Source organism: Brassica napus, chromosome C9, assembly GCF_020379485.1.
Source record: "Brassica napus cultivar Da-Ae chromosome C9, Da-Ae, whole genome shotgun sequence".
NCBI lineage: Eukaryota > Viridiplantae > Streptophyta > Magnoliopsida > Brassicales > Brassicaceae > Brassica > Brassica napus.
Window position 1 is genome coordinate 958,683 of NC_063452.1, and position 13,332 is coordinate 972,014.

The 13,332-nt window shown below is 33.8% G+C and overlaps 1 protein-coding gene across 1 annotated transcript; it reads right to left on the reverse strand.

Annotated features, from left to right (window-relative positions):
• Positions 1-7,879: 7,879 nt before the first annotated feature.
• Positions 7,880-9,676, reverse strand: LOC106430129 (chitinase 10). The gene is made up of 2 exons (XM_013870906.3): positions 8,941-9,676; positions 7,880-8,412 (listed from the first exon to the last, which is right to left on the reverse strand). Exons 1-2 carry the CDS (start codon positions 9,408-9,410, stop codon positions 8,043-8,045), a joined length of 840 nt encoding a protein of 279 aa, XP_013726360.2. The 5' UTR covers positions 9,411-9,676; the 3' UTR covers positions 7,880-8,042.
• Positions 9,677-13,332: the final 3,656 nt, after the last annotated feature.

A 13,332-nucleotide genomic window follows, 5' to 3' on the forward strand; every position in this document is an offset into this window, starting at 1 on the left:
CTGATTGGTGCATTAGCAGCTGTCATATATGACTTAGTCACTCTTTTCGGGTCAGCAAAGGAATCTGGCAATTGATTAGCTACCTTTTGTAAATGTATAATCTTTTGGACTTCTAAATCACATTCCTGAGTCCGAGGATCTTGCCAAGATAAGGATGTTTGATTCCATGTAATCTTTTTTTCTACCAGCTTATTGCTATCTCCCCCTAATGTTGGATATTCGGATTCATCAAAGTGACAATCCGCATACCTGGCCTTAAATAAATCACCCGTAGTTGGCTCAAGGTATTTTATAATCGTGGGGGGAATCATATCCAACATATATCCCCATCCTCCTTTGAGGTCTCATCTTTGTTCTCTGTGGTGGAGCAATTGGTACATAGACGGCACAACCAAATGTCTTAAGATGGGATATGTCTGGCTCATGACCCGTAAGCAATTATGATGGAGAATATTTATGTTCACTAGACGGTCTGATACGAATCAGTTCGGCCGCGTGCAAGACCGCGTGTCCCCAAGCTATGACCGAAAGCTTAGACCTCATAAGCAATGGTCTAGCTATTAGCTGAATTCGTTTTATGAATGATTCGGCCAAGCCGTTCTGTGTATGTACATGTGCCACGGAGTGTTCCACACTTACCCCCATGAACATACAGTAATCATTAAACGTTTGGGACGTGAACTCACCAGCATTGGTCTCTATCATTCCGACCTTAGCATAGTAAAAGGCCAGTAGAGAGCACATGTATAAACTTTAGGACTTTCTTATAGCCTTGGCTGATCTCTATGATCTGAAGGAACTCTTTGTTTCCTTCGTCCTTAGTCTCAATATGAAAGTCATTCATTCGAATGTCATTAAAGCTCAATAGGCTTCTCTTAGAGCTGGGTGAATACAATGCATCAGATATCTCTAGATGTGTATCCTTAGGCAATAGGATGTTAGCCTGGCCATAGCCCTCAATGAGACTGGCTATACCCAGAAAGATACTTTAGAGACTTCATAGAAAAACTTTCATTTATTAATAAAATAAATTCAAACCAATCAAAACATGGAAAACACAAAGCAAAGAACACAAAACATAGATGTCGAATTCAACTTCATTCTTTTAAACAATCTGAAGTTTCATAATCCATAAGATCGTCTCGTTCATGATTGAAATCATCTTCACCATCTTGATAAGTCATATGAGCTTCAGGATTGTTACCTTTCAAACTCTCTTGGTTGAGGTTAACGAGATGTTTGTGAGTCCTACATGTCTTAGCCCAATGATTATCTATACCACATCTATGGCACATGGATTTGGTCGAGTTTTGTGGTTTAAATGATGTACCACGGCCTCGACCATGACCACAGCCTCCATAAGAGTTTCCTTGGCCACAGCCATATGAGTTGTCTCGGCCTTGACCAAATGAGTTTCGGCCTCGACCACCACGTCCATGCCATTTTCCACGATCACGTCCGTGTTGGCTATCACTCTGGACATGGTTTGATTCTTTCTTATCCTCTACGGCCGCATGTGCCTGAGGTAATGGGTTTGTTCCAGGAGGTCTCGATTCACTGTTTCTCATCAACAGTTCATTGTTCTGCTCAGCGAGCAAGAGACAAGAGATCAGATTAGCATAAGTTGTGAAGCCCTTCTCATGGTACTGTTGTTGTAACAACACATTGCTTGTGTGGAAGGTGGAAAAGGTTTTCTCAAGCATATCCTTATCCGTTATATCCTCACCACATAGTTTCAATTTCGAAACTATTTTAAACATGGTCGAGTTATACTCGTCCACGGACTTAAAGTCCTGGATTCTGAGATTCCTCCAATCATACATAGCCTTTGGTAATAACACCGTTCTCTGGTGATCATATCTCGTTTTCAACTATGTCCAAAGGTTTAGAGAAATTCTCAATAGTCAAATACTGATCTTTGAGACTCTCAATAAGATGATAGCGAATAATTAATATAGCTCCATATCTATCTTTCTTACTTGCATTATTGCCTTCGGTGATACATTCACCGAGTCCCTTGGATTTTAGGATGATCTTAGCATCAAGTGCCCATTGCAAGTAATTATCTCCAGAGAGATTTATGGCAGCAAAATCCAAGTTGTTGATTTTTGACATCTGAAATCATATGTTTCATAATTTAAATTTAAAAGTGTTCAAGCGAATGCAATCAATATGCTCAAGCAATCCAGATTCTAGGTATGATGCAAATAGGTCATTCGTTGATGCATACATGTTCAATCTTAGCATTCCGATTCTATATGCAATCAGTTCGTACTATTATACATGCATGATGCAAACAAGCCGCACAACTACAATCTTAGCAAACAGTTTCAATGCAATCAATACAATGGTTATTTGTTTTCAATTTTAGCAAACGGTTTTCTAAGAGTTCAATGTCTAATTGCAATCAAACAGTCGAGCAATGCAGCAATTAGGGTTCATTCAAGAATGTATGAAAACTATCAATACTAGCCGGATCATTATCAAGACGAGAATGCATAAATCATTTAACCTAGCTAGCGATTTCTATTTCAATTCAAGCATTCGGTTTTAATTAATCAAACAAGATATTATTCGATTTTAATTTCAAGACATTAGGGTTTCGATCAAACAATCAATACGACTTCAATTTCAAAATCATTCAATCGGTTTTATCAATTCAAACAACCAAATTTAAGAATGAGATTATCAATCTTAGCAATCGATTTCTATGTGATCAAATTCAATACGGTTTTAATTAATCAAGGCTAGCATACTATATCCAAACATACAATCATTCAAACAATCAATTTCGATTCAAAGCATTAGATTAGGGTTTCGATTTTAATTCATTCAATCAATCAATTTGATTTCGAATTAGGGTTTATAAAATCGAATGTGTTTTAGTATTAGGGTTTTAAATAAAATTGATTTCATGCATTCATGCAATAGGCATGTATGCGGCTAGGATCATGGATATTAGGGTTTCGATTTTGATCTTAGATCATTGGGGTTTTGAGATTCAAAACCATTAAGGTTTCGATTTTAATTGATCAAACAATCAATCTCGATTAGGGTTTGGGGTTTCGAACGTATGATTATGAGCTTCGATTTACTCATTGGGGTTTTGATCTATTACCCTATGGTTTTGATTTCAACATTAGATCATACTATTAGGGTTTGTAGTTTTTATGGTTTCGATTCTTATCAAACAATCAAATTCGATCATGGGTTCTCTTTAAGGTTTCGAATTACCTTAACCTCAAGTAGGGTTGAATGGACCACCAATGAGATGAGGATCGCGAGCTGAACGTTGAGATTGATACGCGAACGAGCTGAGGTTGTCTAGAGCTGGAACGTATCGCGAGCTGTCCTTGTTGGTATCGGGAACGCAAGCTGAAGCTGAGATCATATGATCACGAACGGAAACAAGCTGTTATCGCGAGCAGTATCAAGTCGTCTATCGCGAGCTGGCTGAGATCGTGTCTCGGGATCGAGCTGAGACGGTCTGAGGTCGTGAGTTGGGATCGTGTCACGAATGGGAACATGATGAGTATTAGGTTTAGGGTTCGTGATCGGGAGTTCTCAACGGTTAGGGTTTATCGTCGAGGGGATTATGGATTCGCCGGCTAGGGTTTGTTTAGCTTAGGGTTTAGAGTAATCGTGCTGATAATGTGTTGTGAAACTTGAGAATAGAACATATGTTTCTGTATTATTCATAAACATAAGGAGCCCTTTATATATAGGGAATTACACCGTCATAGAATAATGGAAAGACTAAAGAAAGGAAATACAAATATGGAAAGAGTACAAATTATAATCTAATAAGGAAAATGCAAGATGCCGATTCTCTCTCTCTTTCCTCAGGGTCGACTCTCTCTCTAGCATTGGGCCAGTTAAGAACCAGACCGGTTATGGACATCCACAGTATGATTTATAACATAAATGTACTTTTTTTTAAAAATTTCAAATGTATTTTTATAAAATGATAGAAGCATGTCAAAACTACACACTATTTCTAAGTGGTAATCATCATTGCTGAAGCCAATAATTTAGTTAATTTTTAGAATTCGTCGTCGACAATGAAATTTGCTTTTTTTTTTTTTGTCAACAGTTTCATTTCATACTCAACTCAAACTAGAGTATTTAAACAACAAAGTTTGGGTACTAAACCCTTTGCAAAGGCAACAGCTAAACAAATTGCTGTGCATAAATTAGAACAACAAGATAAAGGAGTGAAGAGAGTGACAAGGTTTTCAAAGATGAAGAAACCTGTGATCTCATTCAAATCCATCCCTAAGCGTAGGGCAAAACAGGGGACAATTGAGTCCGAAAGACACGGGAGACTTGAGAGTCCAATTGATGTTGCAGATGGAGAAGCTGAAGAGCCTAATAGCTGTGAGCAGGACCACCATAGCCAAGTAGACCAGTCTGATACAATAGAATCCATAGCCACAAAGACACAATTCCATGTAGCAGCCTCGCAATGAGGTAATAAAGTGGTACTACAAAGAGTAACTTCCTCATACAGAGGTAAAACGAACTTCACCCTGAAACTCCAAGGGTGTGTAACATCCTCAAAACGAGGGAAAGAGTCATTCCAGAACATCATAACATCTTGCGACAGCTTGAAGGAAAGAAAACTGGGTCCATCAACGTGTGACCAAGGTTTCCCTGTGAAAAAATGCTTTGGCTGAGACCTGCACATAACAGTAAAGAGATACCCTCCAAAAGCTTGCGCTAAGGTAATAAAAGCTGCCTTTAGAAAGCAATTCACCGTCAATATTTCATCCTTCAAAGCCCAGTCCTCAAGACTTTGAAAAGATGAGCAATGTAAGGAGATACACTTGCAATCAGCAGAGACAAAATTTATCAGCTTGGACACCAGGGAATAACGGAAGACGGAGTACCTCCCCGTAATGGTGAGAGTGCGGATAAGAGAAACTTCAGCCAGTGGAAGAAGCAGCAGAAGAGGCTGAGTGGATATCACATCCACGTCATAGCAGAGATCCCATGGCATAAAAGCTTCAGATTCTGGAGGGACCGGAGGAACTATCGGAAAGGCCCTGTTGAAATCCAGATCTTCATTCTGGTGGAGGAGCTTGTTGTGCGGCTGTCTTGGACTCCGTGCGGTGGAAGAGAGTTCTCTACTCGTGGATACACCAGGAGCAACACCACTCGTGGTACCCAACACCATGGTTGAGGCAGGGGATTCCAGATCTAAGACTTGAAGAACGAAGGTGAAGGTCGCATCTGGAGGGTTTGGCGGCTCTGGTGGCTCTGTGAGAATGAGAGATTCAAACGGTATCGGAGGAATCGTGAATGGTGGTGGATCTGGTGGAGGTCGTGACCGCAGCGGAGGAGGAGCTTTACCCTTTGAAGCCATGGAAGAGGAGACCGAGCTTCTTCAGGAGGAGGAAGACTGAGCGCCGGATTTGGATCGGAGGAGGGCCATCAAACGGAGGCGCCTAGGGACGCGGACCTGGGAGCTTTTTTCCAATATTTCCCTTAACCCGAAGAGAGATGATGACGAAATTTGCTTATGATGAAGGTTTTGTGCGTAATTATGAATAGATCCATTTATTTCACCCAAACCAGGAAGAGATGTTTGATGGGATACAAGTGAACACGACACAAAGTAACAAAAAATCATTTAATGTAACAAAAGATTCTAAAACGGATTTCAAAATATCAAGAAAAAGAGGGAAAATTAAAACGTAATCTCATCATGTCTTTCAAATCTAATTTAAAAGTAGAGTTTATGTTAATTATTATTTTCCTTTTGTTGATGTATAGGATGACAACCAATTTGATTAGAAAGATTAACATAAATGATTTTGATCAGACATAAATTGCTTAAATCCTACCCGTTTATCTCTCGAAACCTCCATATGAATAATCATATGAGGAAAATGAAACTAATCATTCAGATGGCTATCATATATTTTGTTCTTAAAATAATTTTTTTGTGAAGAAAAAGTTAATTAGAAAGATAAGTAGACAGTGACACGAGACTAAGACATAATCTTTAGGGCTTTGAATAGTTAGAGACAGCATAAACACATGCACTAGTCATGTCTTTATTTAATTATGTGGTGTTTACTCTAATGACGTCGCTTTGTTTAATTAAGTGGTCATAGTACTTCGATCGAAATATATAAATATCCTGAATTCAAATGAAGCACATTCCTTCGTCTAAGTGAATGTTTTAGGGATTTAATAATAAACAATAATTAAAGTAACGATGCCAATAATTATCTTAATAAAAATGAAAGAGGCAAATTCAACTTTATGTCGACTGGAGGTTCATCGTAGCTAAGTTGACTTTAAACTGAAGCAATTGTGAGAAAAATAATGAAGATATTTTGATTTTCTATGCAATAATGAATTTGGACGACAAGCTGCTTAATATAAACTAAATCCATGTTACATAGTTCGAATATATATAAGCTATGTCAAACCAAAAAATATATAAGCTATCTGTATATTTATTTAGATGGATGTAGTTTAGTGGTAAAAATTCATTTTCAAGCTATCAGTATATTTATTTAGATGGATGTATTTCTATACGTATTGTAATATGTTAAAAAATTATTGACTAAATGGTTATATATTAATAAAATTGTACGGTAATCAAGAAAAGTAGCACATTAATTAAAATAGCACGAAAAATGACTTTTATCTCAACGAAATGATAAAAGTTGAAACCTTAAGAAAACAAATGATCTCTTGACATCTGTTTGTTTACTTATAATGTTGAAAGCTAGTGAAAGTGATCTGTTCTACACAATGAATATTTTAATCAGTTTACCACGACTCGTGAAATCTTGAGCATTATTAGAAAAGTACCTTACGTAGGAGGATTTTATCAAAATGGAAAAAAGGTTTATTGGGGCTATAATATGTGGGTCGAGCTACAAAATAAACATTAGTATTATTTTCTGAATGTGGGCTAAACCCAACCCTAAACCCATATAAAAAAATTGTGTGCATGCGTGCATGTGAATATTTATATATACTCGCAAAGATAATAAATTCTTATCAACATTGTAAAATCTCAGAAAATGGTATAACTCTTAACATTTTACCCAAAAATAAAAGTAGATCCCAATAGTTTCCAGCCTTCTGATCCTATACTCACCATGGTAGTAAAGTTCTTGATCCGTCCCTCTCTTTTCTGACCATTCAGTATTTGCTTTATTGCTTAGGAGCCACCCACATTAATTTTGGTTCACACAAATTAAATGAGGTATATAAAATTGACTTTGAAAGTTACGTTCTTACTTGCAACAATGGAATTGAAATGCATGCATGCGCTGTTCAAGTTGTGATTAATGTCTATATGTTTATGGTTAGTCCAGGTAGATAGTGTTTTGAAGGATGAGTTAGTGTTGTGCGGTTGTGTAGGAAACTGAGTCCGGTTCCATCAGGCGTTTTGCTTTCATACTCAGCTTTTCAGGTGTTTATGCGGGTGATCCTTAAAACCTGAGTATGAAAGAAACTTTTTGGGAACGTTTAGAAACTAGAGCAAATTGGTGGCAGCATCATTGGTGGTACTTTTAAGGCAGTTCAGGAGAGGAAAAACGCTTCAAAGGCAGATAAGACCTGTGAGTAAAACCCTTTCAGTTGCTTGAGGTCTTTTGTCTCTTGGTGATATATATTCGTAAAACAATTCAACCCGCTACTTCAAGAAGGGACTTCGAATTTTGCCATAAGCAATATCTGCACGGTATCCACTACTTGTTTCTTTCTATTAGGAGAAGAAAAGGGTAAAAAGAAAAAAAATCAAGTGTCTCCTGAGGTCTTTTGCTATTTGACAGGTTAGGTATCAAAGTTGAGTTGTCTTGCACGCTTTCAGGTATTACTAAGCCGGAGGTATCATTTTTAGGCAGGTGTAGAAGGCACATATGAAACGGCTACTGAAGTTAACAACTTCTTGAAATAAAAAAACATTTATATCGGCTTAAGGAGTTTTATTGTTATTATTTTAAACTTCAGTTTCATTGATACATGGATTGTATAGTTTATAGTAAAGACTAAAAGAGAGTTGCAATGATAGTCTTCTAGGAGAAGGGCCTCTGGTTCTCGCAGTCTAAGTAAGGTCCTGTGTTGACATTAAACAACTTAGCGTATCTTTGGAAATACCCGACCCGGTCATTGACTCGTCCATCTCCTGGAATCCCGCATTCTAACCCGCCGTTTATGATGTTGGTGGTTAAACCGAAACCACTTGTCCGGTTCGCTGCTATATCTGCTTTGGTCGGTCTGTACCGGTTCACCATGACGTCATGGCAAGACGGTTTAGGAGTCTGTTCGGTCATCCAAAACCAAAGAGCTGTCTTGAAAGCTAAAACGGAGTTGTTGGCTACACTTTCCGGGTTACGTAAACCGTCAAAACCCAATGCTCGACCCGCCTGACCGTAATTGTAATTCCTGTAAAAAAATAGAGTATAATAAACCCAAAGCTAAGATTGATATATGGATAACAAAATTGTAAGAAAAAAAATACGGAAAACATAAATTTTGTTAAAAAGGTTATAACTGGTAATTTTCAAATGATAGACCTGTAATATGTTCTACCAGTTTCGTGGACTTTCATCAGTTGCATTTTTACAAAATTAGAAACTTTTTTTTTTATTCTGCAAGATTAATAATGTAAAAGGATTTTGTGGTGTTTATATCCAAAATTTGTTTCAGAAAGACCTCTAAATTTAGCTAAAAGTTGTGGAATAATATATATATAAACTAATTCAGAGTATCAATGACTGGTAATACACATGGGATTTCAGAATCATTTGATTAATTATTTCATAGGTTAAGTACCTACCAGAACTATACTATTTAAAATTATTTCACAAAATCATATAATTTGTATAAGTCGTTGCCCATTATGCGTCAACAATCTTACTGAAATGATAAATTATAACGTTTATTGGTTAGTAATTAATATTGTAGACGTACCAAGAAAGTTGAATGGGACCTCTTCCTTTATAAGATTTGCCAGGGAAACAAGGCCACTCCGTATTTGAAGCATCACAATAATTACTTTGTGGACTCACTTCCTCTTTAAAACACAGCCCCCACGCGTACGGTCCATCCGGTGCCGTGGCCCAACCACCTGTTGTCTCGTGAGATATCTGCGCCAAAAACGCAGCCACTTCACGACGCCTTGTCGTAATGCCTCCTACGCTCCCGAACCTCGGGAACCACCTTGTAGCCTCCACGAATGCTTCGTAAGGGTAGAAACCTTTTGCAGGGCATGCGTTGTTTTCCTTGTGGATGAAGATTGAGTCGTAGAGAGATCTTGAGACTAGCCTCGTGATCGGTGCACGTCTATAGGAGTATTTCCGAGCTTCAGTTTCTTGGAGAAAAGATGATATGGAGAGGATGAAGAGGAAGAGACATAGCGATAGAGAAATTTGTTTCTCCATGTTTGTTCTTTATGTATGTGTGAGAAGAGAAGGTTTGGTTTTGCTGTCATATATAGAGTCATAGAGATCATGTAGTGGAAGAAGACTTGGTTACATGTTTTCGTGGGTCAACGTTTTGACACTTTTAGTGGAGTTTATTGTTTTTATTTCATTATAGTTTTACTTATTCTTGGGTCTACTTTATTTTTCAATGTTAGAAGACCCATTCTTGATTTGGAAAATGTATTGATCATAAGTTATTATAGAGATATATTTCTTGGTTAAATTAGTTTAAACCGTATAGTTCAACCCTTTCGGTCTGAATTGATTTTTTTCTTCTAAAAGAACTAAAACAAAATTCGTGCCTAAACTTATATATTTAAAATATAATTGAATCTAAATCTAAATATATATATATATATATATATAATTGCTGTGAACTTCTGTTCCATTTTCATTATTATTCCATATAACAGAAAAGTATGATGACTCTTATTGAAGTCTTGGTTGGTTTACAAAACTATGAAAGACTCTTCATGAAATTAAAAAAAATACAGAGTTCTAGATCGGTGGCTAACTAACACCAAATGCGCCGACCAAGTCGTGACAATTTTTAATAAGAAGATACAGTCCAATTGTTTGTTTATAGGAAAAACACCACACCGTCACACATATGTCAAAAATCAAAACTAACGATCTGAATTCACAGTTCTACAAATTGTTAGAAAGTATAGCTGTTTACTTGCTTTTTATGATGAAATATTTGGGTTAATTGTTTACTAATTAACGTTCTGTTTATTCGTGCGGCTGTTATTTTATATTCTGATTAATTGCTAAATGCTTAAACCATTAATTCGACCATGTGATTGCACAAAAGAGAAGTGAAATTCCACCACCACATTGGTGCGATGTGAAGTGATTCCCATTGCTTTAGTTTAAATGTCCATTTGCCTATAATAAAACGTTATTTATGTTTATATATTATTATCAAGTTGTCTTATATTAAATTTGGTCAATTGATAATTTTTTTTCTTTTGAAAGGCTTGCAAAAATAAAAGTTCAATTGATAGTTCAGAAACTACATCCATCCGCATGATTCGAAACTATATCCATACGCATAATTTAATTGATATATAATAAGAAAAAGACTAACAGTATCATACATACGAGAACCTTTACAGGAGAAGTGCATAATACAACATTGGAGATATGGTAAAGCAGTCGTGTGTTTTTACATCATACTTTTCATTTTATTATTTACTAAAATCATACTGTAGTAGTTAATCTAACAGATACATAAAAAATATATACACATTACCAGAGAAATTCATTGAACCTTTTTATAAAAACAATACAATACTCAACTAATATATTATAAGGAAATACTGTTGATTTATATGTAAGTATTAAATTTAGTTAGATCAAAATATATAATTTACTGGTGTGTACTAGTGTTCTTAATTTGTTGCCATCCAAATTTAAACCTACATAAGGCATACTGTTTGAAAAAACAATCACTTAAACTATCCGTAATAATCAGCGAAAAGGTTTTCATAATTTTTATTTTTTACAAAAATTCTTCGTCTTTACAAGCACACTAGATTAAGATCCGCACTTTGCGCGGAATAAAAATTATATATATAAATTATTTTATGTATTATATGTTCTTACATATTATGAAATAATAAATATATATTAAATAATTAAAAGTCAGTAACTATTACATATATAATAAAATTGGTGCGAACGTATAAATCAATTTTATTAATACAAACAATTTTTTAAAAAAATTTGATAGGATATGTAATTAAATTTAAATGATATTAACATACATAGTATATTTTTAATATTAATGTCTATTTTTTTTAATGGTGTTTTCTACTCATATGTTTTTTTGATCATGTGTATCTTTAATAGCAAAAACTTTAAAATACTGATAACAAAATTTTCATTGTGAGACTAATAATTTTAGTAATTGATAATTTAAAAAAATTTATCAATGTTAGTTCAAAACTTTTATCAAAAAAATTATTCAAAGTAAATTTTGAAACTAAAATATTTATTTATTCAATATGGTTTATAGTTTAATTTAGAATGATATATATATACATATATATTTTAAATCTTAATGATTAATTAAATTAGACTTTTACTTATATGATTTTGTAATCATTTGTATTTTGCCATAACAAAAATTTTAAACCATGGATCGCAAAATTTGAATGTGAGACTTTTAACAATTTTAGTAATTTATAGTCATTTTTTAAAATTAAAAATATAAAATATACAGAAAATCTAAATTTTTATAATATGGTTATTTTGTTTTTTTAAAGTTATTTTAATAGTTTTAAATTAAACAAATTTGATAGAAAATACATTTTTTTATCAGATCTTTTTTATTCAAAATCATTAATTGTCATATATACTTTACCCCATTAGGCAATTCCGTAATCTTTATTTAAAGAAATAATAATTGACATTAATAATGAATTTATGGTTAGTTTAATAAAAAGTTTATTATATAATTAGATGGACCAACCTATTTTTCTAGTAATTCTAAGAATCGTCCTAGTGTGATGACATGTGGCTAAAAAAGAAGTTGTAATTTTTCACAAATAATATATAGGGGATATTACGATTCGGCCTTGGGCCTGCAGTGGCCATTTTATAAACCAAATCAGTGGCTATACTTGGGCCAACATAAGGCCGATGATGTAATATCAACCATTGTTATTACTTTTGCCTACTTGGAATGGCACTCGTACACTAGTCTCTAGGTCATTTTGTTGTTAATCACCGATTTAGACAACCCTCTTTAGGTTTGTAAAATTTGTCGGATAAACCAGGATGGTTTCATCAAATGTCAAAGAACGGTAAATAAAAGCCATACATTTTGCGGAATTAAAGCAAAGAAAAACGAATTTAGTTTTACCTTTTACGGACCTTTTTGACCTAAAAATAACTACTTTTGAAACATTCTTACGAGACCAAATGAGTACTTGGGTAGTAGTATATAGTAACTAACGGGATCTCCAAAATAGAGTTCTTTTCACATGAAAAATAAAACTGGAGGACGCAGTTGTTTTATTTAAAATTCCTCTTTACCTTCGAGACAATTTATTAATTAACTCAATGAATCAACAGACTTTCGTTCAACGAACATATTTTATAGTAATTATACACAGATAAATTTTATTATTGACAATTTTAGTTTTTAATACCGATCTGTAATAAATTATAATTCAAACAATTAGTCAAAAATACATTTACAAATAATTTTGACAATAATATATATTTACATAGTTTTTTCAGTTATAATATACTGTGAAAATTTTAAATATTTATAGTTATCTTATTAGTTTTATATTTTTATTAATGGTGATACATACAAGTTATTTAATTTAGTTTACAAAAAAAAAAGTTATTGTTATCTATTAATTTTTTTACCAAAAATATACAATTTCAAAAATGAAATTTGACGTATCATAATAATAACTAAGACATGTCATAATTTCAGTAAGTCTTGTCTTTTCTTTTAAAATGAATGTTTAATCACATATAAGCAATTTAAAAAAAAAAATAATGTCTAGGAAATAGTTAATTAGTATGTATTGTTAAAGATAAATGGGAAAAAATATTTTTTTTGAGCAAAAAAATGATAACTATGTCTTTTTAGACTAATATCTATTTTGTGCAATTTTTGCCTATAATACCCTTTAATATTTTTGAAAATAAATTTAATAAATAGTTTTACAAACAAAAAAAATTAAAAAAATAGTAACTATTGATAAAATATCTATATATATGAACTTAGTGGTATTTTTTCCAGTTCTAAAAATGTTTAAATCATAATTTTCAAATTATGTTATAAATAAATTAGAAATGACATTCTACGAAGTAGAAAATGAAATTTATTTTTTTCATTGAAACTACAATGTTTAGA